Source organism: Macrobrachium nipponense, chromosome 6, assembly GCF_015104395.2.
Source record: "Macrobrachium nipponense isolate FS-2020 chromosome 6, ASM1510439v2, whole genome shotgun sequence".
Classification (NCBI taxonomy): Eukaryota; Metazoa; Arthropoda; class Malacostraca; order Decapoda; family Palaemonidae; genus Macrobrachium; species Macrobrachium nipponense.
The window spans coordinates 65,341,896-65,369,338 of NC_061108.1; the positions used below are offsets into that span (position 1 = coordinate 65,341,896).

The 27,443-nt window shown below is 38.3% G+C and overlaps 1 protein-coding gene across 2 annotated transcripts in view; it reads right to left on the reverse strand.

Annotated features, from left to right (window-relative positions):
* The window catches only part of LOC135216322 (serine/threonine-protein kinase SIK3-like), a 1,037,686-nt gene that overhangs the window by 55,867 nt on the left and 954,376 nt on the right, over positions 1 to 27,443 (reverse strand). For both annotated transcript variants that reach the window (XM_064251493.1, XM_064251492.1), the window contains one exon: positions 25,100 to 25,406. In XM_064251493.1, the coding sequence (XP_064107563.1) occupies positions 25,100 to 25,406 (307 nt within the window). The remainder of the gene's footprint in view (positions 1 to 25,099; positions 25,407 to 27,443) is intronic.

A 27,443-nucleotide genomic window follows, 5' to 3' on the forward strand; every position in this document is an offset into this window, starting at 1 on the left:
TAGTATACTGTACTTCTTTTTCAAAAAGGAAAACATCACATGAGTTCGAGGATGACTGGCGTGCTTCCCAACAATAAATGCATTTTGGTTCAGCATGCTCAACTTCTCCACAATTTATACAAATGACAGGGTTTCCTTGCAACTTGGATCTACAGGACCCAATTATATGCCCATATTCCTGACAGTAAAAACACCAGGGTCTCGGCACGTACTGTTTCACTTTATATCTGTACCACGCAGCTTTAACAAAATTTGGTAATTTAGATGAATTGGAAGTTAATAATAACTGTGGCATAGGACACAATGCCCCATTTACTTTCTTTTCAGTCTTTCCACCTTCAATACCCCCTGATCTTTAAGCTAATCTTCCAGTTCCTCTTCAGCATGAATCATAAGATGAGGAGCATATAATTTATAATTCCTTTGGTATGATTGAAGGTATCATTTGGTTTACATTCACTCTGAACTACTCCCAGAAACACAAAGATTTCAATTTCTCACTTTCTTCTAAGGATCTAGTCTCTACCAAAAGTTTATTTCTATCATGTGGCAATATCTTAGGTTCCCTCCCACAGCATTTTACAATATCCCTGTGTACTTCAATATATTCTTAATTTTATCCTCAAAGGTAATGGTTAGATATTTATCCAATTCATTAGGTACACATCCTCCAGCTTCTTCTAAGGATTTTTTTCCCACAAAATCCCTTCTCCCTTGATGGGGATTATATGGTTCCAGTGTAACCACACTGAGTGAAGAGTCCTTCCCATGTCTGGTTCAGTGCAATGGTCATAAGGATTTTGGGGTTTTAAACTCCTCATAGAATGATAAATAGCAGATTCATCTAGCTTTTCCCCAAACCCACCATGGAGCCACATTTAGAGGATGCAATTTCCTTATTGGGGCACCCTAGGGATCCAACCTAGATATACACCCCATATTCAGTACCTTGAGGATCGTCATTTCGTCGAGATCGGACCCAGCACTGAATGCAGGGTTTGACATAAAAGTCTCCACTCGCTCGACCATGTTAAGTACTCCAGGTCTATGGGTGGAGAGGCATGCTGTCCCACTCCACCCTTCTTCAACTCCGGAGAACAGTAAGAGCGAGTCCAAATTCATGCTTAGGCCATCAACAAAATCCTTCCTGACAGAGGAAGAAGAGAAGTAGTGAATATTGGAGGAGGTGATACAGAGTACAAGGGTTAGTCAGGATGCTGCACATCCTCGACAACTGTGGTAGTAATGACAGACATTTTAGTGGGAGGTTACTCCCTGACAGACAACCCACAATGAGTGGGGAGGAGGGAGACAGGATTTACATCCAGCATTTGGAATACCAAGAAAAATTTGTGCTTCACTAGCACTGCATATCCCTACAGTACTGTGGTTGTAAAGACAGATATTTTAGTGGGAGGTTACCCAATGACAGACAACCTACAACGAGTAGGGAGGGTGAGACAGGATCTACATCCAACATTGGAGATACCAAGTAAAATTTGCACTACAATAGCACTGCATATCCTACAGTACTGTGGTGGTAATGATAGACATTTTAGTGGGAAGTTACCCCCAGATAGACACCCCACAACAAGTGGGGAGGTGGAGACAGGATCTACATCCAACACTGGAGATACCAAGTAAAATTTGTGCTATAATACCTCTAAACATCGCAGACTACTGTGGTGGTAATGACAGACATTTTAGTGGGAGGTTACCCCCTAACAGACACCCCACGATGAGTGGGGAGAGGGACACAGGATCTACATCCAACATTGGAGATACCAAGTAAAATTTGCACTGCAATGGCAACTGTATCCTACACTACTGTGGTGGTAATGACAGACATTTTAGTGGAGGTTACCCCTTGAAAGACACCCTACAACGAGTGGGGAGGGGGAGATGGGATCTACATCCAACATTGGAGATAAGTAAAATTTGCACTACACACCCTAGAGTACTGTGGTGTTGTTAATGACAGCCATGTTAATGGGTGGTTACCCCCTGACAAACACACCCTGACAGGTGGAGAGAGGGAAGGGTAAGCCCTGATAATTACTGTATAGACTAAGTATACTTGGCTACTATTGAATCGTATAATACATTATTGTGATATATTAATACATAATTTTTCTCTTTTCTATATCCTTTGTATTTATTCTATACAAATATTATTTGTTTTCATATATCATTTATCTGTAGTCCTATAATAATTCAGTCATATTATTATCATCTTGCCAAGCAAGCAACTGGCTTCTAATACAGTACTCGCTTTATCTTTGTTTATGAGATGAACGTTTACATAGTGGTGGCTGGAAGACTGGCAGCATAAAGCAGCACGTAGGTTCTTATCATTATTAGATTTATTGCTGTAAAATGTCAATGTACATAACACTTGTTAAATACAGTAATGCCCAACTATTAAATAGATAGTAAAACATATAGTATAATATAGACGCTATTGCAGGGGCTTTCAACCTTGGGTACGGCGTGTACCGCAGGGGGCACGCCAAGGGTCTGTCACGGGGTGCACGTTCCCCATGGCAGTCAAATGAATGTTAGATGCCAATTTTCAATGTGCTTTAGCAAAATCTGCTCCTCGGCCAACTAAGACAGTTAATGAAAACAGTTTCAGCCATTTCATTAACTCTCTTTACATATGATGTGTGTGTTTTTTTTTTTTTTTGCAGCTCAGTACCATAACTTTGAACATTTACTGCATAGCCAGCGGTAAATAATTATAACAAAAAATTATCTTTATTTTTTAATGGATTTTAAAAAAAAATATTAATAGTTATGTCAGGAGAGTTATGTACTTTCTTCCCCTCTGTACAGTTTTCTGAGTTGGTTTTATTTTCCACGTTATACCTGATATTACAAATACCAGAAAGGGTACGTGGGGAGGAAAAGGTTGAAAACCTCTGCGCTATAGTCAAAGTACAGATCATAATAATTTCGCTACAGCCTACTCGGTTTGTTTTATCGAAGCATTAACACCTTCTTTTGGATGCATTTAATTGGTGTATTATCAGTTTTAGGAATGAATATCATTGTTACTATAGTCGATCTTTTCATTTTTTTGGCTGACGTAAAACTTGTAAAGCATAATACACCGGGCTGAGGAAGGACACAGAGGATCTCATTTCTTAAAGTTATATATTTGGAACATTTCTATTCTTTCAAGAAGATTATGAATAAATATAAGAGCAAACTAGACCAAAAAAATAATCCCCTAGCATAAATGTAAAGAAGACAAGATAAATTACAAATAAGAACATAAACATGGTCAGGGAAGTTAGCATACGCTGTTTAAGGGAGGCCTTGCAAACAGCTGACAAATTTGCAATCTCAGTTGTTCGATTTTTATGACTGTGTTGGAGACAGGTTATAAATCATAAATCATATTAACAATAGTAAATACACTGAACAGACGTGAGGATATAATATGATGTTAGCACATGTCTACCGGATATAATGAACAATGAAAGCAAAAATATTACTAGGGAGAAAATTCACCGTGCTCAGTATCTTAGCATTCGTTAGCATCAAGCTGATAAGCAAAATCCCAGTGACGGATTAGACCCAACTCAGTCTGAATGGAATAAAAATGATAATGCTTTTATTCTAGAATGGTTTGAGGGAAGCTCAGTGCCAATGGTCCTCATCCAGAACACTACTAATGTAGCAGATACTGATACTTGCGCTGATATTGATCATGATGAAAGTGATAACCAATGGACAGATTTTCATCATTATAATGCCATGATAATATAAGCATAAATACATCATGAACATTATTGGCTTTAATGCGTAATTAATTTGCATTTATTTATTCTATTTTTACAAAGCAGTGGACAGTAACAACTGGCAATGACATTTATTTGTTATATGTTAACCTAGGGTAAATTTATATGACTATTTTTTGTGGTAAATATTGTGCACATATTTATTTGTATTATACATTTGTTCGACTTTCTAAAAGTGATCTTTATTAAATGTTACGGATTTCTTATTTTCCTATATGTTAACCCATAGTATGTATATTGGAAAAGTACCATTACGTTGGTATATACTGTTAAGAATAAATACTGTTTATTATTCCCATTTTTATATGAAAGTGAGACAAACAATTTTGAGATGCAGACATTTAATTGGTATATATGCTGTTATGAATAATCATATACTTTTTATTCTTCCCATTTTATAGTAAAGTGAGAAAAACAAACTTGAAATGTGGACATTCATTAAGGCAGTTTGTTTTATAAATTTTTTAATATGGTTAAAATATGAGATTATACACTTACATGTAAATATGGGCAGATTGCTTGCTTGAGTGATTTCTATTTATTTTCAAACAGAATTGGTCATAAAGTGTTAAGGAAATGTATTTGTGCTATTGGTTAAATCAGTGGGTAAGGCATAAAACACTTTATACCTTCATGTATGTTAAATCTGCAGTAAACGTATATAAGAGAACTTGTATCGATATTTCAGCTTTACATCTTATAACTTTAGATAAGTAAGAAACTGACATTTTGATGTAGTCGAATTAACCCATGTTTTTTATATAGTCTGTTTGTGGGAGACTTGGCTCCCGGTGCAAGAATCGGATTACCGAATGGAATAAATTCAGTTTGCATATTATGCAGTTTCCCCAGCGTTCTTATGGGGGAGTTGCTTTTCTGTACCGAAAGAGCCTTGCCTCTTGTATACAGCGAGTTGACACCTCAAATGACAGACTAATTTGTACTGATGTGTCTATAGACGGAAGTTGTATAAGGATTATCAATTGTTACCTTCCATACTCAGGCGGACAAAATGATGCAGAGTGTACTATTGACTGTTTAGCAAAAATACACTGTCTTATGTCAAATCACCCAATTGGAAAGGTTTTTGTAGTTGGTGATTTTAACGCTCAAGCTGAATCATGCTTTGGTAACGAGCTGAAAGACTTTTGCACCCATTACAATTATTGTATTGGAGATTATGTTGTGATGCCCTCCGACACTTACACTTGGGTGATTGACGCAACGGCCCATACCCGTTGGTTAGACCACCTTGACTGCCCTCCTGGTCTTTTAACACAAATTAATGATATGCGTGTGTTGCCTTCCATTATTGGTTCACACCATCGTCCCCTTTCATTTTCTTTGAAGATCTCGCAAATACCTACGATGGTACAAACGAATGATGGTAGTCAGACGAAGCTTTATCTCGGGGATCTACTGGCATACAGAGGTAAATCTGAAGAAGCTTTGAAAAACATCGAGTTGCCTTTGGAAGCTCTACAATGCAACACAAGACCAAGTCAAAACGAAGATCATTGTAGAGCTAGTGAAAAAATTTCCTTTGGACATAATTAGTGCACTTCAGCAGTCGTCTGACTCTAATGAGTCGAATCCCAGAGCTTTCAACCATATTCCTGGTTAGAATGACTTTTAAAGGAATTTCATCATGAAGCACAGGGTGAATATTTAGCATGGAAGGAATCTGGTAATCCAAGGGAGGGATATTTCTAAGATAAAATTAAATTTTCTAAACCTCAGTTCAAAGGGATGTTTAGATTTTGTAATGAAAAAGAGGAGGAAATTCGATCCAATAAAATTGCTACGAGTCTCAAAGGGAGTAAGAAGAAGGTTTGGAGATAAATAAATAAAAAAAAGAGTATCCCAAACCTTCTTACCAGACATAATAAATAATGTGAGTGGTTATGAAAACATTGTCGAGTTACAGAAAGAACATTACTCTGAGCTGTTTAACGACCCTACTCATCCTGTCCCATCCTGTTACCGATGCATGATTCTTACAAAGTCAAATCTCTGATAATACAACGGTACTTGTAAGTACATACACAGCATACAAGTTTGTTTTTTCCATTTCTTTTTCAAAAGTAATTCCAATAAATGTTAAGGATACATGATTCTTCCCAGGCAAACCTCTGACAATCCAGTGGAACTGTACTTGTAAGCATGTACATAACATACAAATAATGTTGGCGATAATGATGGTCACGATGTGCATTGCTGAGGCTGTTAAAACTTGTGTGCAGCCAGCGGGGTAGGAAGAAACCAGCATCGGAAATCGCAGTGACCCACGTGACAGAATAAATTGTGATGAAATATGAACTAGTGACCCATCTAGTATGTGCCAGAGGGCACACACTGTTGGTTGCCGAGCCATATTACCTGCTCTCCTAGAGTTGTTTAGAATGTGAATGTAGGGAGCAACGGACTCTGTTAAGAAGACTGGAATGTTTTGGAAAAAAACTCAAGTGTCAACTGTTGGTAAGCGAATATTGTGGGGGAATGGTCGGAAGATGCCAATAGAGGTGAAACAGATCAAGTTGAAGAAATGGGAGCGTGTGTACAATTTGACCCGGCGGGTGGCTGCGTGTGTCAGCTGATCTTTTAAGTCTCAAAAGAATGCAAACAGTACCGTGAGAAGACTCATGTGAGTGAGTTCGTAGGCCAATCAGGGCGCGTGCAAAACAAAATATGTATATTCTGATAGTGAGTCGGAAGCGGGGCATTAGCAGAGTAAGAGAATTAACCATTAGTGAGTCGAGACAGGTGGGAAGGTGCACAGTGGTCCACAAAAAGGTAAAAACTATTTAGCGTTGGAGTGAAGAGACGTTTATTGAACACTGAACATTTTTCAGGTGCACTGTTTGAAAGCTTTGTTCAGTGGAAGACATTTGAGTTTCTAAATAGTTTTCTTTCCCCTTGTGTATCAAAGGGATTTAATTTTTCCTACATTCTTTTTATGTTCATCTATTTTATTTTATTTTTTAAAACGGTCATTTCTTTCCTCAGAAGGATATGAATTATGTGAATTACTGTGTCTTGGTGGGAGATGGTGTGTGGCATTCATTTAAGATGACTTTTTTTGCTAGGAGTGATTACACTTCATGTTTTGGGTTTTTCAATTCATTTTCCTTTTTTTATCATGTTAGATTTTGGGGAAACAAAGGTTCTATTTTTTTATATCTTGGAGTTAGGTTTAGCCTAAATTTAATGACACTGAAAGATAGCGGAGATGCTGGTTACACGTTTTCTTAAGGTAGGTGCCAGATATCTGTTTGAGAGGGTTCACGTTACCAAGACTTCTTTTTAGACAAGGCCATAAATAATCCTTATAATATATGTATAAATTTGTGTGTATATATATATATATATATATATATATATATATATATATATATATATATAATATATATATATATATGTGTGTGTGTATATACATAAAAAGCCCATTAAAACAATCTGATTTAAAGCTAAGGACTATACTTTGGTGGAGTGACTTCCACCCTTCTCAAATAGTGAATGACAGGAGTTACATTGGCGAAATATACGTACATTGGGAGATATGCCCTTAGGTGATGCCTGGGGTCACAGCTAAGCTGACGTTGGTTATGTTACCTGTCTTAATCCGATACATCGTTGCCTTAAGGAAGAGCTCACTGGAAAGGTTGATCCTACTACCTTGTTGTTTTATCAGTGAAGATTCTACCATCTGACATTTGTATCAACAGCTGCTCATATAAAATTCAGGATGAGTTCTTTTCCACAGTATGGTTCGTGTTAGTTATATGATGGAAAACTGCCGATCTAAACTATGTTGTCCATATCTAACTGAGCGCTTATGTTGAGTTAATATAATAAATTTTTTTTTCAGCTCAAGGCCATATGCACGAAATATGCAAAGAATAGACAATAACAAACAATCTAGATACATAAGATAACATGATAAAAAAAATGATTAATCAGCAACGTCCACACTTAATGAAGTAGTATAAAAGATGGTAATAAAAAATAAAGGAAATAATCATAATAACTAATACAGTGGTACCTCGAGATACGAAATTAATCCGTTCCGAGGCGCCCTTCGTATCATGAGTTTTTCGTATCTTGGACCGCATTTTACATGTAAAATGGCTAATCCATTTCAAGCCCTCCAAAAACACCCAAGTAAATTTCATAATAAAGCTAAATTGACATATAAACAATGAAATACTACAACAATTTGGACCATTCAATACGTAACTTAATAACGTACTGCTAATTATCTGTAAATAAAGTGTATTAGTGTACATGGTATACAAGAAATACTGTATGTATGTAGTAAAATGTGGAAGCTTACCTTTTGAGTGAGGCTATCTCCGAAAGTGGCGACAGAGGAGGAGGACAAACGGCAGATACATACGTACACTTAACTTTACGAAACACACACAAAAATGTAAGGAAAACATACATAAACTAAAATTTACGAAACACATTAACAAAACTGTAAGACTTAACTTTACAAAAAACTAAATTTAAAAATATTTTTTTTGTCTTTCTTTGATTTTTAATTTTGTTTTTCACTTTTTTATACTTTACGTAGTTCTTTTTTTTTTTTTTTTTTTTTTTTTTTTACAAAATTTCAACTTATCACCACTTTCAACTTTCTGTTTTTTAGTATCACTTGGTTCTTCCTTTTTATTTACTCCTGCTAATACTAAAGGCCTCTTTAAAAAATAACTATCCAAGGAAGATTGCTTCTGCCTACTGTTCACAATGTTCCTGAAACGACTCAGGCAAACATCATCGAACTGCGTAAGCATACGACCTGTGTGAGCCTTTTCAGGGTGTCTTTTTTCTACAAATGATTGCACTTTATGAAAAGCGGCTAGAGCATCCTTAATTTCTGCCGTTGTCATAGGGTTGTCCTCCTCCTCCTCGCCGCTGCTAGAGAACTCCTCTTGAACGACGTTATGTTGCATGGCCTCCAACTCCTTCAGGTCATCCGTCGTAAGCTCCTCTTGGTGCTCCTCGAGAAGGTCGTTGATGTCGTCCTCGTCGACGACCAGCCCAATGGACTTGCCGAGTGCAACGATCTCGTCAAGATCTGGTTGCAAAACAGTTTCAGGATCGTCAACTGTTTCTGAATCTGCAGCACCAGCTTCGCCACGTCGAATCCCTCGAAGTCTCGGGCGGATACAGCAACAGGCCAGAGTTTCCTCCACGAGGAATTCAAGGTTCGCCTCGAAACCTCCTGCCAAGCTTGGTCAATGAGTCAGATGCATATCACAACATCAAAATGCTCCTTCCAAAATTCACGCAAGGTGAGGTTTGTGGTATCGGTGATGTCGAAACATCTCTTGAGAAGATGTTTCGTATACAGCTTCTTAAAGTTCAATATCATTTGCTGGTCCATGGGCTGGAGGAGAGGGGTGGTGTTAGGCGGAAGATAAAGAACCTTGATGAAGGAATACTCCGCTAGGATATCTTCCTCGAGGCCAGGAGGGTGAGCAGGGGCATTGTCTAACACCAGCAGACATTTCAGAGGGAGGCACTTCTCTTCCAAGAATTTCTTCACTGTCGGGCTGAAACACAGATTTACCTACTCGGTGAACAAAAGTCTTGTTACCCAGGCTTTCGCATTAGCCCTCCACATCACTGGAAGCTTCTCCATAAGCACTTTGTGGGCCTTGAAGGCTCGAGGAGTCTCAGAATGATAGATCAGTAGGGCTTCACCTTGCAATCCGTAAGCCTGTCTTTCATAGGCTTATGCCCGGGTAGCTTCTTCTCTTCCTTCATGATGTAGGTCCGAAGAGGCATTTTTTTCCAAAAAAGGCCAGTCTCATCACAGTTGAAGACTTGCTGAGAACTGTAGCCTGCCTTGGTCATCATCTCGTCGAACGTCTTTTTAAAGGCTTCGGCCGCTTTAGTGTCCGAGCTGGCAGCCTCCCCATGCCGCACCACCAAATGGATGCCAGTCCGTTTATGGAATTTCTCGAACCATCCATGCGAAGCCTTGAACTCTGGGGTTGGCGTTAAAGTCCCTTCTCCTCCGTCGTCTTCGCCGAAAATAGCGCTGGCCTTGTGGGAGATTGCCGTCTAAGTTATCGTATCGCCAGCGATTTCTTTGTCTTTTATCCAGATAAAAAGCAGCTGTTCCATCTCGTCGTGCATGTGGGTCCTCTTGCTGGACAAAATAGTGACGCCCTTGGAAGGTGTAGCTGCTTTGATGACATCCTTCTGCTTAAGGATGGTGCCTATTGTCGACGGATTTCGGCCATATTCCTTGGCAATCACACTCAATCGCATACCAGCTTCATACTTCTTGATAATCTCCATCTTTGTCTCCAAAGAGAGCATTCTCTTCTTTCCGTGAATTTCAACTTTCTTAGGACCCATGACTACTATATACTGTTCGTAATTTACGTATAAGTGGAGTAAACTTCTCACACAACACGATAAAGTACTTATACTACAACGAATTAACTAACGAATTTACGTTAATAAACGAAATCGTTAGAACGAACGAATACCGTGTGCGTACGATAACGATGCTGGGAAGAGTGGCTGAGGCACGCTGCTACGTAGTAGATGCATGATTTAAGGATGCTGACCAATAGGAGAGAAGGATCTCATGGCGGTGACTAGCATCAGGAACCAATGGGAGAGCAGGAGGATGGTGGCGAGTCTACTCAGTTGGCAGCGTGCGAGTTTCAAAATTGTTATCGGTGGTCCAGGCGAAGGCAGCGTGCGAGTTTCAAAATTGTTATCGGTGGTCCGGGCGAATCTCGGACTTTACATCAACAACCTTTTTCTATCTTGAAAAATTTTCGTATGTAGAGCCGTAAAATTTTTTGTGTTAGCTTTCGTATCTCGAGTTTTTTGTAAGTTGAGCCTTTCGTATCTCGAGGTACCACTGTATTGAGAATAGCAACAAATAAAAAAATTAAGAGAGTAGAATGCATATAATTAAATTCCCGCTAGGGACCTTAAGTGTTCATAGTAGTAAGGCCCAAAAGGCTAAGTACAAAAATTGAATATAGCAAAACTATACTGAATAATCACAGTAACAATGAAAAAAGGAAAATACCAGTAATAACAATAATCGTAGCAATATAATAATAACGACGGATCTGCAGATGAGACTATGCAAAAACAGTTGGGTGATCAAACTGGACATTGTCCAGGTGGGTTTCTGTGAACATCTGTGTGGCGGAGTGGTAGCAAGGAGTTTTAGTGAGAGGTCTCAAAATATCATTGTGAACAACAGAGCTGTCTTATGGTCTATCAGGTGCCGTTCGTCCAAAGGGAGCACCAATAGATACTGTAGCAATATGAGTGGAAGAGCAGCAGTTTCAAGTCTCGGTGACAGAAGACAAACCTTGCAATCATGTTACCAGTTGCACATAGTTTACGACACCACTGTTCTTTGTCTGCCATATCTTTTAGGTCGTCCATGATAATGTGACCCAGATATGGAAATTCGTGCACGAATTTCAGCTGATGAATTCCAAGAAAAAATGTGGTTCTACAATATGCTTAAGCGATCTCGGGAGCAGTGACATGCACTGGGTCTTGGTTTTTTGTATAGGATAGCAAATTCCTCTGCATATTGGTGGCAAGTGTCATTGGAGACCTTGCACTGATGAGGAAATCAGAACCATATGTCAGAGTAAAAGAGGTTGATTATAGTTGTTTCATTGACAGTCCATCCGATTGGGAGTGAGTTCAGTTTGAGATTTAAGGCATCTATGTTTGTACTGAACAAGTATGGTGAGAGAATGCCCCCTTGCCGAAGCCCATGTAGGAAGCCGAAGGTGTACGACAATACCTTCTCCTATTTGACACAGAATTGCTGTGTGGAGAACCAGCTATATATAATACCAATTAAATACAGAGGTGTGGCTCTTTTATGCAGCTTCAGGAAGAGCTTCAGGTAGTTTATTCTATCAAATGCTTTTCTCACATCTACAAAACACAGGAAAACAGGAGAGACTGGATGATAAGTAATAGTTCAACAATTCTTTCAGTATGTAGATGCAGGTGTCAGTTGAGTGTTTTGCTTTAAATCCGAACTGATTGTCAGTGGTGTGTAGAATGGGGAGAAGTCTCATCAGAGGAACTGACTCAAGTATCTTCGACGAGATTGTTGAGATTAATTAAAAAATCCTCATAGTAGCATGAGTCTTTAAAAGGAGAAACAAATCCACAGTTATGTAAATGTACATATATTTAAATTTAAAAACAGCAAGGATAACTTTCGTAAATCTGTTCGGTTCCCCTTATCATTGATAAGGGGAACCGAACAGATTCTCGAAAGCTATCCTTGCTGTTTTTAAATTTAAATATAATGATAAGGGGAACAGAACAGATTCCCGAAAGCTATCCTTGCTGTTTCTAAATTTATATATAATGATAAGGGGAACCAAACAGATTCCCGAAAGCTATCTTTGCTGTTTTTAAATTTAAATATATGTATATTTACATAACTGTGGATTTGTTTCTCCATTGTTGTGATTGTAATTGGCCGGGGTCAGCTGCATCCTTTAGCTTGTTTTTGATGAATGGTATCAAGTGAACTAAGAGTAGGGAATCTGGATGAAAATAGTGAATTATGCACGCATTGATTAGGGCAGCTAGCAAAATGTAAATTATCGTATGGCAGAATTTGAAAGCTTCTGCGGGAAGACCATCGTAGCTGGGCGATTATTATTAGGCAGGCTGTTTATGGCATTGCTGATGATAACTGGTGCAATACGATCTGCAAAATGAAATTGAATGTTATCAGCAAGGAGGTTATCTACATCCCTTCAGGAGTCTTAATCATTTTTGCAATTCAGGATATTACTGAACTGATCGCCCCACATACTTGCAATAGCCTTGTCACCAACTGCTTCTCCTACTCTGTGATAGTTTTTTAGTTTTGGGATTTAAGGACTGGATATCTTTCCAAAGGCGCAGATAATCACCTGATTTTAAATTTCTAGACATTAAATTGGCTTAGTTGCTTTTTATTTAATCTGCAGTGCTTAAGAGCAAGTTTGAACTGCGCTCTCGTCTGTCTCATTAGTAATGCAAAGTGTCCTTCCCTCAGACTACCATTTTACCTCCACAGGAAAAACATTTCTTGTGAACATGTATATAGATCTTTAACCAAGTCTGTCCATCCAGGTATATTATGAGAGTTACCTTGACGAAATCTAAAGGTAGCCCTGCCAGAGGCAAACATAGCAGAAATTATGTATGACTAGAATTCTTTCAGATCTCTCCTGTGGTGGTCATTTCTATAATTTGTGTTAGTATATAGTAAGGCGTCTACTGGTTGAACTATTTGACTGCAATCTGGTTTCTGTGGTCACCCTAAAGTATCTGGTTTTCTGTTGGTTTTTAAAATCCCAGTTTACAGCTGGTGGGCGATCAGTTAGGGGGTTCACGGTAGGGAGGGATGGGGTACTGAATGACACATGTAAAGGGATGTAACCGCAGCCCGTTGCAAGATCGTAGCGAATATTGCAGGTCATAATAAAATCACGAAGTTGTGGAGATGTGATGCAATGGTCCAGCCATGAGTTTGTAATTGTGTCAATTCTATTTTGCACATGGGAATAGGAGGGAGGGAGGAGCATACATCGCTATTTAGAGAGAATGATTTTGACAGAAGCGAGTAAGTTCATTATAAAATTGTTTTGTGGGGTGAGAATTAAGGTCTTTTTACTTATTTATTTTTATTTATTTATTTTTATTTACTTATTTTCATTTAATTTATTTATTTATATTAATTTTATTTATTTATTTATTTATTTATTTTTATTTATTTATTTATTTTTTATGTATAGGTCCCTGATTATACAGATATCATCACCAGGAGAATCGTAAATAATACTGTGTAACTCAACTAAAGGATCATGCAGTATTGATCAAAATTATTGTTATTTTCCCAGGGCATATAAACTTTAATTATTAGGATCCAAGAGTCTCCTACTGACTCTTGAAGCCCCAGCAATCTGTCACTCCTATAGTTCATCACATTTACCATATTGTCTAACGATTTATGCCACAGGAAAGAAAGGCCCCCTTTCAGGCTATGATTTGATATATCACTTGCATCAATGAAGTCAAGAAGGCTCTGAAGTCTTCATGTATTGAATAGCAGATGACAAGGTCATGTAGCCAGAGGAGCGTTTCTTGCAATGATACCTTTGAAGATTTTGCAGAATATGTTAGGAGAGGAATGTCCTGCTTGAGGCTAAAACTATTCCAAGAGGTTATATCTCATGTATCCATGGCTACTCACAGAGATGGGAGATGAAGGTGCTGATCATTTGGGTGGATGGGGGGGTTAGCCAGGGGGAGTGGGCAGTCACTCGCTGTGGGAGGTTACCTGGCACTTGTGGTGGGAGTAACCTTGTTTGGGGTGTCAGTAAGTTCCCCTTGGAGGTGGGGGTCACCTGGATTACGTTATATCTTGTGACTTTTATATTAGGACCGAAATTCTCACCTTTAAGAACACAGAGGTATTGAAATAGGCAGGTAATCCTGTAAGCCACTTTATTTTTAATTTTGCATGGGAGTTCGTGTGAGATGAAGGGGGTCAGAGCCCATGTGAAACTTGACTCTCTGCTATGGCATCTAGTATCACCAGCGAGCGCAGACTGTGACTTACTATGTGACATCTCTTCTCAGGGTTTCAGGCGTGGTGAATCACGATTGTTGGGCTTCAGTCCAGCGGGCAAACGAGAGGTTCTTTCCTTTTTTTCTACTTGTTTGTGTCTGCCAGCTGCCAGACCTGTCATGATCAGAGGCCATACTATGAACTAAAGTGGGGCAGAGCTGGTTTTTTGAAGTAGCTGTCCATACATAAAGAAGATGCTGAAATTTGCTACCATCAATCAAACCAGCAATATGACCCTGTCAGGAGGACACTGCAAATCAAATAACACTGACGAGTTAATCTTCAGGCCGCTTCTCAAGCAGATGTCCGAGAACATCCGACCACTGGACGAGTTGCCAGACGGGAGTTAATGAGGCCAGAAGACACTATGGAATAGCATAATTCCCATCCTTCCTGGGTCACCAGTAGAGACCTACTGCTACACCTACATATCCTTTGTATATATGTAAGTGATTACATAATAAAAATATGGAATGTTATTCCATATATATAAAAGACTAAAACTAAAGAGGTCAACCAGATTGCTTGCAGGAATGTGATCAGACCAGAGACGATAAAGTATGTAGGCTAAGATGACATGCCGTCACCTGTGTTCATTCATTTGTTTTGAAAACATTAGTCCAAGCTCCCTGTTTGAGACAACTACCGCGACCTATAATTCAAATGGCCTACGTGATTAGTAACTATGTCATCTGATTGTATGTTCGTATGTTCGAGCTACTGTCTGCTTCCTTTATTATTTGTAACCAAGATGGTAGTCAGAATAGCGTTAGCGTTCATCATTGGCAGACCTGTATCTCTTTACCTAAGCTTTATCATGTAGAAGAGAAGAGAATAGAGTTAGCCATCATCATTGGCAGAAGCGATCAAGCTATCGTCATTAGAAGACCTGTACAATCCTACTTGATCTTCACCATGTAAATTCAGAGAATATAAGTATTTTTATACTTCGTGTTTTCTACTAAGAACCTCACATCAGAAAGAAATCATCATGAGTTTAACACATCGTCGTCATAACCAAAGAAGATAATACCGACTTCGTAAGTGATCTACAAACCCCAAGACACTCCAATGAATATGGAAGTGCAATACCAACCGACTTAGCATAAGATTATCGCAAGTCTAACATTACCTCATAGGGCGCCTTATTATACAAGGCAACAGCCTAATATATATATATATATTGCTACTTTTATAATGCATATATCTTCTCTTTGACTGTTAAAATGTTATATTGAGTTTTGCAACATTTGCAGATTCCTTATTTAGCTTAGAGTTTTAGGATGTCTAAAATGTGTGTTCAGATTTCGCATAACATAAAGTAAAAGTTAATATAACATAGAATGTAAAGAAAGAGAGAGATTAACTTTGTCCGTTCCAAGACAGAAATTGTTTCCACAACTTGTCATCGCCTCGAGATTAGAGACCTCGAGATCTCCGTTTTGTTATCATAACATGTCAATCTTAATCAGTCCTACTCATTCGACTTAAGTTTGGAACATATAGAGATCATAGTACGTACATGACTGGTTTCATACTCGTACGTCTTTGCCGAATAGCATGTGGAGATTTCACGATTTTTCTGTAAAGTTACGTCATATTAGAAGCTTCTAGATAGATTGCACCATCTTTCACATATCCAAAACGTTTTGTGTGATATCCACTGTTCAGTTTTCGTGCGAAGAGAAAGAGATGCATTCAGACTTAGAACATCATAGCGTTTAGATCTCTCTCTCTCTCTCTCTCTCTCTCTCTCTCTCTCTCTCTCTCTCTCTCTCTCTCTCTCTCCACTTTAGATTTCAAAGTAACGTAAAGACTTTAGTGTACATAATTGTTGGTCACTCGTAAATTTTAGATTTCATATTTCTTAGAGTTATTTAGTACTATTTAGTGCTTTTTGTGGAATCTGAACAAACATTGTCCAAGTGTGTAACAGTGCCTTTTTATTTTTTGAAATATTGTGAATTGTGTGGTGAAATTGTGAAACAAGCTGCAGCAGAAAGACAATTGGTACCAAGGTAAAGTGTCATTAATAGTTACAGTGTTTCATGAAACAGATTTAAATTTTTACACATTGCAAATATGTGTGTTTTGTATTTTTTTTATTTGAAATTATTTTTTTGTACATTTATTCATTTTTCTTATTGAAGTGATTCTTGTGCATTTATCCATTTCTTATTGAAGTGTGTGTTTTTATTTTATATTCTGTATGATTAGTACTTTTAACAATTTTGGTGTCTTCCACATTTTTCTGTGTTTTCATTTGCATTCACAATTTAATTAACTTAGTTATTTTCATTAACCAATCATTGCACATTTAATTGAATTTAACACTTCTGAATTAATTTGCATTTACTTAGAATTCTTTTCAAGTTTTATTGTTGTTTAGCACTTGTGAATTAATTTCCAAATTTTAATTATTGCCTAACACTTCTGAATTTCAATTTAATTAGTTTTATTGAGTTTTGTGGTAAACTAATTTTGATTTTATTTTACTTAATTAACCCTCTAACGCCGGAGCGGTAAATAAAAAAATGACTCCCGTGTGCCGGAGGGGTTTGAGAGTGAGCGCGGAAGCGGAAAAAATATTTTTTTTAAAAAATCACAGCGCGCTTAGTTTTCAAGATTAAGAGTTCATTTTTGGCTCCTTTTTTTGTCATTGCTTCAAGTTTAGTATGCATCCATCAGAAATGAAAAAAATTATCATTATCATATATAAATAATGCGATATATGAGAGCGCAAAAACGAAATTTCATATAAAATTGTATTCAAATCGCGCTGTGCGCAAAACGGTTAAAGGTAACAAGTTACTTTTTTTTCGTTGTAATTTGCACTAAATTGCGATCATTTTGGTACATAACACATTGTAAAACGATAAAAGCAACACAGAGAAAATATTATCACAAAATGATGCATGAATTCGTAGCGCGCGGACGTAAAAAAATAATTTTTTTTTAAATTCACCATAAATCGAAATATTGTTATAGAGACTTGCAATTTGTTTCAAAAGGAAGGTAAATGATGGAATATTACGATACTGTAAGAGTTTTAGCTTAAAATGCAGTTTTCGACCATTTTGAACGAGTTAAAGTTGACCGAATGTCGAATTTTTAAAAAAAAATTTTATATGCAAATATAAAAAAAATGAGAAATGCTACAACCTTCAAATAATTTTTGTTATATTGTGCATGTTTTTGCGCACATATTCATATATAAAACTCTTAAAAAAGCGTAATATGAAAAGGCACAAATATTAGGAGAATGTGACCTACGCGTTTCGGAGATTTTCGGCCGAGAATCGGCGCGCGGACGGAATAAAAATATTTTTTTCAAATATTCACCATAAATCGAGATATTGTTCTAGAGACTTGCAATATGTTTTAAAGTGAAGATAAATGATTGAATATTACTAGACTGTAAGATTTTTATGTTACAAATGCGTATTTTGACCTTTTCGGTTGAGTCAAAGTTGACCGATCGTAGTTTTTTTCGTACTTATCGTACTTTATATGCAAATATTTCAAAAATGAAAAATGCTACAACCTTTCAATATTTTAGGTTATATTGTGCATGTTTTTGCGCACATTTCCATATATAAAACTCTAAAAAAAGCGTAATATGAAAAGGCACAAATATTAGGAGAATGTGACCTACGCGTTTCGGAGATTCGCTGCCGAGAATCGGCGCGCGGACGGAAAAAAAATATTTTTTTCAAAAATTCACCATAAATCGAGATATTGTTCTAGAGATTTGCAATTTTATTAAAATGAAGATAAATGATTGAATATTACTAGACTGTAAGATTTTTATGTTACAAATGCGTTTTTTGACCTTTTCGGTTGAGTCAAAGTTGACCGATCGTAGTTTTTTTCGTACTTATCGTACTTTATATGCAAATATTTCAAAAATGAGAAATGCTACAACCTTCCAATATTTTTAGTTATATTGTGCATGTTTTTGCGCACATTTCCATATATAAAACTCTAAAAAAAGTGTAATATGAAAAGGCACAAATATTAGGAGAATGTGACCTACACATTTCGGAGATTCGCTGCCGAGAATCGGCGCGCGGAGGGAAAAAAATATTTTTTTCAAAAATTCACCATAAATCGAGATATTGTTCTAGAGACTTGCAATTTGTTTTAAAATAAAGATAAATGATTGAATATTACTAGACTGTAAGATTTTTATGTTACAAATGCGTCTTTTGACCTTTTCGGTTGAGTCAAAGTTGACCGATCGTAGTTTTTTTCGTACTTATCGTACTTTATATGCAAATATTTCAAAAATGAAAAATGCTACGACCTTCCAATATTTTTTGTTATATTGTGCATGTTTTTGCGCACATTTCCATATATAAACCTCTAAAAAAAGCGTAATATGAAAAGGCACAAATATTAGGAGAATGTGACCTACGCGTTTCGGAGATTTTCGGCCGAGAATCGGCGCGCGGAGGGGAAAAAAATATTATTTTCAAAAATTCACCATAAATCGAGATATTGTTCTAGAGACTTGCAATATGTTTTAAAGTGAAGATAAATGATTGAATATTACTAGATTGTAAGAGTTTTATGTTACAAATGCGTTTTTGACCATTTCGGTTGAGTCAAAGCTGACCGATCGTAGTTTTTTTCGTACTTATCGTAACTTTATAATGCAATATTTCAAAAATGAAAAATGCTACAACCTTCCAAAATATTTTTGGTTATATTGTGCATGTTTTTTGCGCACATTTCCATATATAAAACTCTAAAATAAGCGTAATATGAAAAGGCATAAATATTAGGAGAATGTGACCAACGCATTTCGGAGGGAATAAAAATATTTTTTTCAAATATTCACCATAAATCGAGATATTGTTCTAGAGACTTGCAATTTGTTTTAAAGTGAAGGTAAATGATTGAATATTACTAGACTGTAAGTAATTTGCTTACCCCAAAAAAATAATATTTGTAATATATATATATATATATATATATATATATATATATATATATATATATATATATATATATATATATATATATATGACGTATATATATTACATTCTTCGATTCTGGTACCAATACATAAATAAAAGGAATGCAGGTGACACTTCTCTTTTTGCATACAATGAAATGTCTTATTATTTTATCATGCACAGATTCGGATATATAAAAAATTGTAATAAATATATAAATAAATATAAAATATATGCAGAATACTCACTCGTAATCCTGACTCTTCGTTCTATTCTTGTTTTCTCCCTCCTCCATTGAAGAGTCTTGCATTTTTTTCCACTCGACATGACGAGGTACAGGTGGAGGAGGGAGATGCGCGCCCTTACTGCGGATGAGAACCTCGGCGGCCCCGTGCGCCCTGACCTTAGTGTGGTACTTTCGGTCACACTCCCCTATCCTGCAAAGAGCAACTTTGCAGAGACGACAGAAGAACCGGGTGTCTCTCCTTCTGCCATTCATATGGCACACCCGGCACCGTTTCTGCCTTCGCCCTTGTAAGGCCTCCAGTATGTGATCCCCTGGCTGCAGCCGACACGCAGGGTCCACTACCCGACGAGAAGCGGTGATGGCGGGGCCGGCAGCAAGAGGGGCGTCGTCAGCAGGGGCGTCGTCAGCAGGGGCGGCGGCAGCAGGGAGGCGGCAGCAGGGGCGGCGCAGCAGGGGCGGCGGCAGCAGGGGCGGCGGCAGCAGGGGCGGCGGCGGCAGGTCGAGCGAAGTTGGCCCTCCTATCTGCCCTTTCCTCTAGGGGCAGATCTGCAGCTCGGGGCAGGGGGTCAGTTATGGAAGGCCACTCATCGGGATCGAAGTTGATGAGGGCATTCCCGGCTACCTCTAGGAACTGTATGTGGGTCAACCTCGGAAGATTGTCACCGCGGTACCCACAGAACAGTATGTAGGCATTTTGGAGGGCCAACTGAAGGATGTATTTGAGGAGCTTCTGTGTCCACCTTCTGGTTCTCCTGGCGAAGGGATAATACTGGATGAGCTGATCAAAGAGATCAACTCCTCCCTGTGCCTGTTGTAGTGCACAGTGACGGTAGGCCGCTCGATACGAAACTCCTCAAACACAACTCGCCCCTGTCGACTTGTCTTTTCTTCCGCTTGTACGATCTCTTCTTGGATGGGTTCATGACTCGTCGTAATCATGGGGACGAGTCGGACACCCTTCCAACAGATGACGAAGACAGCGCCCTTCCGCCGCCACTCTGTCTCTCCTCTTGCCAGGTGTTGCGGATGACTAGCGAACCTCTTGGGGACGTTTGGGGCCCCACGCACCAACCGAAGGGTACCACTGATGTGAACACCTGCTTCATACAGTTCCTGGGCCAGGGATACCGAGTTATAATAATTATCCATAAACAGGTGATATCCCTGGTTACGGAAACGTCCAACAAGATTGAATACAGTGTCATGCAGCGTGGAGAAGACCCCGGAATACACTGAAAAGTCCACAACGTATCCAGTGTTGGCCTCGGTAATAAGAAAGAATTTCACACCATATTTCTTTGGCTTCTTGGGGTTATGCACTTTTATACTAAGACGTCCTTTGTAAGGCATCATCCCCTCATCCAAAGACAGGTTCTTTCCAGGAATCACGAGATTACTACACCGCTCATGGATATAATCCAACACTGGGGGCAATAAAATGAGGCGATCACTGTTATTCCGGGGCATGGCCCTTCGGTTGAAGGTGTTGAAGTACCTGTCCAACGCCAGGAAATTATCACGGGACATAACGCCAGGCACATTAGGCATACATAAAAAATAATTTCTCCTCCAATATTGCCTGACGTTGGCATCAGGTGTCATACCAAAATAAATGTGGAGCCCCAAAAAAATGCGGCCATGTCAATGAGGTTTGCACCCAGCCAGTAATACGACAAGGTCGTCCATCAGCTCATACCGGCAGTACAGAGCGTAGTTCCACCGTCTCGTGTACCAGGTATTCCAGCAATTCCCGCGTCAGGAAAAGCTGGATGAACCCCAAAACAGTCAGGGGTACTGGTACGGTCATCCCAGGGGTTGCCGTGAAGGGGTGCATGTTAGGAGGGGTGGGGTCCTCCGTCCACCCCTCGTCACTCTCCGACGACCGACCTTCACCTTGGCTGGCGCAACGAGCTGACCTTCTACGTGCCCGTGCGCGTCCCCCAGTTGGCCCATCACCCTCACTTAGGCCTTCACTTTCTGTATCGTCCTCTGCGATAAAACTTGACCCCGTATCCCCATCCTCCCCCTCCTCAGATTCCCCCTCGTAAGCACTGAACCCACTGAATTCGAGCTCACTTTCGGGATGTGAGCCTCGAATGGACTTTGGGGGCATATATTCATCCTCACTTTCATCGGGACTGATGTCCTCATCACTCGATGACCATCCGCCATCGAAATGAGGACTTGCGACATGTTCCCGATCAAGCTCCGATAGATATTCATCTATGTCCCTTGGTTGGAGGCCTCCCAAATGCTTATGAATGCCCCTAAGGACGCCCACATGCTTCCTAGGGGTAACCAAAGGCATACGCTGTGTTCCTAAAACACTTTCAGCCACACGTGGCCGCACAGAACGGCCTTGAGGCGCGGGGTCATGCTGGGTGCTTGGCCCCTCGCCAGCATCCAGGACCAAAACTCGCCTTACACGATCCCTTCCGACGGGTAAAACGCGCCTTTCGCGGTCCACACGTCATTGAGACATATCCTGTAGCAACACAAATGCTTTAAGTCTCGCACAAGTCCAGAAAAACACGCTTCTGACGAAAGATCGCTCTCGGATGATGCGCTACTGATGCTGGCTGGAGCGAGAAGAAGGGATATCGCGCATGCGCACTTGGGTCACGCTTCAAAACAAAACAAGGCCTTGATCCGTGAACTCCCAGCATCCCCCAAGGCGCGTGATTCAAAAGTTTTTGGCTGGTAGGCCTATAAGTATTTTTCCACGAATTTTAAAAAAACTTTTGTATGTCGACGTAAAATACGTCCAGTCGGCACCCGAGAGACAATTTATCTCGACGTAAAATACGTCCAGTCGGCGTTTAAGGGTTAATTCAAGAATTAATTAAACTTTGCTTTGTTTTCAAGTAACATTTAATTTCCCTGAGACTGATAATAAATTTTTGTATTTAAAATTTTTATAAGTGTTTTCTTTTTCCCCAGTATAAGTAAGTAATTATATGATTTGTATAGGTAGAAACATAAAAAGGTAATTGAGCTGTTTTCCTTCAATTTACTTAAGTTAGAACCAGGGAAGTACTTAGACTTCTGAAGTCAGGGAAATACTTAGACTTTTAAAGTTGTTAATGGAGTGATGCCCTTTAATTAATTTAATTACACATAAGATTACCTCACACCTGTTTGAATGAAACTTAGTCTGATTTTCTGCAATACTGGTAAGTTGTTTATGGTAAGTTGTTTAAGGGATCACTGTTGCCTTTAAAGTATTCAGTCGTTTAGTACCTGTGATGAAGGTTCAGGTGTCTGGCTGTTGTGAGGTAACAATTAATGATTGGTAAGTGTAGTAACCAGATACTTGGCACTTTGTCACAATATATATATATATATATATATATATATATATATATAATATATATATATATAATATAAATGTTTTATATATATATATATATATATATATATATATAATATGATATGTGTGTGTGTGTGTGTGTGTGTGTGTATATATATATACTATATAAATATACATGTGTATATGTGTTTGTGACATACACTTTTACATGCACTGAGCAACCGAGCAATTTCAACCAAACTTGGTATACATATAACTTACCATCTGGGAAAGAATATTGTGGGGGGGGGGGGGGGGGGGGTTAAGACATCACTGGCACCAAAGGGGAGAGGGGTGGGAAACAGGGTGAAAATAAAAATAACTGAAAATGACAAATATTAGCATCTACATAATCCATAGTTTCTGAGGTCACTGAAATTAATAATGACACTCCCGATGTCCTTCAAGTCCAAATTCAGCCCCAATAGGGAAAGTAACCAAAAACGGCATGTGAAAGTACCCGAAAACGACAGATATTAATGTTTCCTCCATAGTTTGTGAGGGGACCGATATGAATAGTGACACTCCCAATGTCCTTCAAGTCCAAGTATAGTCTATCCTCTGGTGGTCCGAAGTTCGATTCTCCGCTCGGGCAACGCGGAATGAGAGGAATTTATTTCTCATGATAGAAATTCATTTCTCTAAATAACTTGGTTCGGATCCCACAATAAGCTGTAGGTCCCGTTACTACTAAACTAATAGGTTCCTAGCCACATAAAACATACTTAATCCTTCGGGCCAGCCATAGAAAAGCCATTAATCAGCTCGGTGGTTTGGTAAAACTAAGACATACTTAACTTTTTCAGCCCCAATAGGGAGGGGGGTGGAAAGGGGTGGGACTGGGGTGACATGTAAAAATAACCTAAAACAAAAGATATTAGTATCTAATCCATATATTTCAAGGTTGCTGAGATGAACCGTTACATTTCTAATACCCTTTAAGTCTAAGTTTAGCCCTGATAGAAAGGTGGGTGAGAAGGCAGTGGGAAGGGGTGACATAAAAATAACAGAAAATGACAGATATTAATGTCTAATTCATTGTTTTCAAGGTTACTGAGATGAATAGTGACACTCCCAATGGCCTTCAAGTCCAAGTTCTGCCTCAATAGGAAGGGGTGTGAGAAGGGTTAAAAAATAAAATGTCAAATATGATGTATACTAGTGCCTGATTCATAATTTTTTAGATTGCTGGGATGAACAGGGACACTAACAGTGCCCTCAAGTCCAATAGCTATAGGGGTGAGAAGTGGTGAAATCTAAAATGTAAAAAATACTGAAATACTGGGCAATGCAAATGTAACTGAAGCAACAATCTTAACAGGGGGGAGAGAGAGAGAGAGAGAGAGATCGAGAGACAGAGGAGAGAGAGAGACGAGAGAGAGAGAGAGAGAGAGAGAGAGAGAGAGAGAGAGAGATTTTCCTAGGCAACACTGGTTGGTCCACTAGTATATATATATAGTATATAATATATATATATATATATATATATATATCTATATGTATATATATATCTGCGTGTGTGTGTGTATGTGTGTGTGGGCATGTGTGTGTAATATATAGTGCTGAAGAAACTGGACAGCTCTCTCCTGAAAACTCAGTGTTAGCGTACACAGCAATGTCTACCCTAAACCAGACATTAGGGGTTGACCTTAGGATACTTCCTAGCAAAGCACAATTCCCAAAGGACCTTATGGCTTGTCAGCCCATCACCACAGAAACCAAAGCTAAGGAGAGAATTTGACAAATAAATCTCCTCTTACTTAAATACATCAGATACTCTAGCTTTACAATGGAGATCACCCATTCAACATTCCCTCCTTGGTGTTTAAGTACTGTCTGAATTAGAACCTTATCAGTATTGTATAATGATTTACTTGTTGGCAATGACAGAGACAACATTTGCAAAATAATAAATTAATTTTGAGCAATTCAACACCTTTCACATGGGTCTTTTAAAGGGGGTTCCTGGTACCTATAATAACTACGAGTAATGAGTTCTTCTGAAATGATAATCTTGAAACACTACATTTACTTCAAACAAAATAAGCTTCAAACCCCTATAATCTTACGTAAATAAGAATCTACTCTTACTTGGTATCGAAGGTGGTGTTGTCGGAGGAACAGGTGGTGATGGTGTCGGTGATATTGCTGACTGTGGATGTGGATGTGGATGTGGATGTGGACTGGGTGACTGTGGGAGTGGGGACCGGCAAGGAGAGCCCCCAGCTATGGATCCCCCAAGCATAGAAGGTGTCTGACATGGAGAGATAATCCCTGGCGCTGGTGATCCCCCTCCATGTGGACATGGAGTTGGGGATGAGACAGCTAGCATCCGGTGGAGAGAGTGACCCCGTTGAAGTTCTGCTTGCATTGCTGCATCGGTTACCCCACTGTCCTTCTGTTTAAGTATAACAAACAATACAAGTACGTTTTTGCGATCACCACCATTTACATAAAAAATAAACTGATGTGCAATGACATACTACTGCACCTGACCAAAAAGAATACTCGAATCAATGGATTAACTTGAAGTAACTCATTGTGAAAAGTAAAAAGGTCTTGAAGAAGTAAGTCACTGAGGAATCTTCAGTACCACAACTGCCTTAGTGGCCTCAATTAATATGTGACCAAATAAATACAAAATAACAGAAGAAATCTTTCAAAAAATGAATCAAATAAATACCACAAGTTGACTTAAATAAAATGCAAAAAGTTGCCATTACTCTCAATTCTTGTCATTAGGAATCTATTTCTAATATGACCTCATGAAAGGATAAATCAAGCAGCATCTTAACAATAGTTACAGTATATTAAATAACTAACAGAGGAATGTTGCCATAACCATGAAACTTATACATACACATAATATTCTAGTTTTGTCGTTTACAAAAGACAAAGGAATACTGAAAATTCTGATATAAATTAGTTCATGAGATCACAGTTTGCCAACTCCATAAAAAATTATGACATCTCTATTCCTTACATACTGACTTTCATAGAATAGAATCGGAAACAATTTCAATAGCTCCTGACATACCTATGGGTTCAAATGAATTACAGAACGTGATGCCATTTACAGCAAATTCTTGTCTAAGAAAAGCATTACTTAAAACATAATTATAACTTACCCCTGCTAACTGACTGCATAAGTGCAAGGCCACATTGTATCAACAACGACAATAGTTGAAAGTCAGCCACATTCCAAAACTTGAAATTAATTTTATCACAGGCTTCTGATTATGTAGCTAGCTATTTGCTGTAAGACTTGTACCCTGGCTGTGGTGATAATTTCAATAACGTGATTTCCAGTGAATTTATTGTTTAACCCTTAAACGCCTAGCCTCTATTTACAAAAGTGTCTGCCATATGCCGGCGGCTTTCGGGAGTTAGCACCGAAGCAGGAAAAAACAAAGTTGTTTATTTTAAATCACAGCATGCTTAGTTTTTAAGATTGAGTTCATTTTTGGCTCCTTTTTTTGTCATTGCCTGAAGTTTAGTATGGAACCATCAGAAATGAAAAAAATATCAATCATTATCATATACAAATATTGAAATATATGACAGCGCAAAAAAATATTTCATATATAATTGTATACAAATTACGCTGTGAGCAAAACGGTTAAAACTAATGAGTTATTTTTTTAAATTGTATTGCACACTAAATTGCGAGGATTTTGGTATATAACAAATTGTAAAACGATCAAAGCAACACAGAGAAAATATTATCACAAAATGATGCATGAATTCGTAACACGCGGACGTAAAAATTTTTTTTTTTTTCAAAAATTCACCATAAATCGAAATATCGTGTTAGAGACTTCCAATTTGTTGCAAAATGAAGGTAATTGATTGAATATCACTAGACTTTAAGTGTTTTAGCTTACAATTGCAGTTTTCGACCATTTCGGTCGAGTTAAAGTTGACCAAAGGTGGAATTTTTTCTATTGATCGTAATTTATATGAAAATATTTCAAAACTGATAAAAGCTACAACCATGAGTATTTTTTGTTGTATTCTACATGAATTGCGCACATTTTCATGTATAACACTTTATGCAACGCTTAATAGAAAACGGTGCGAAAATTACGACAATGGAACTTAAAAAATTCTGAGATTTTCAGGCGAGTAACCGCGCGCAGAGGTAAGGAAAAAGTTTTTTTCAAAAATTTACCAGAAATTGAAATATTGTGCTAGAGACTTCCCGTTTGTTGCAAAATGAAGGTAAATGATTGAATGTTACAAGAATGTAAGAGTTTTAGCTTACTATTGCATTTTTCGACCATTTCGGTCGAGTCAAAGTTGACCGTAGGTTTAAATTTTGGCACTTAACGTGATTTAAATGAAAATATATCAAAACTGATAAAAAGCTACAAGCATGAGTTTTTTTTTTTTTTTGTATTTTACATGAAATTGCGCACATTTTCATGTATAACAC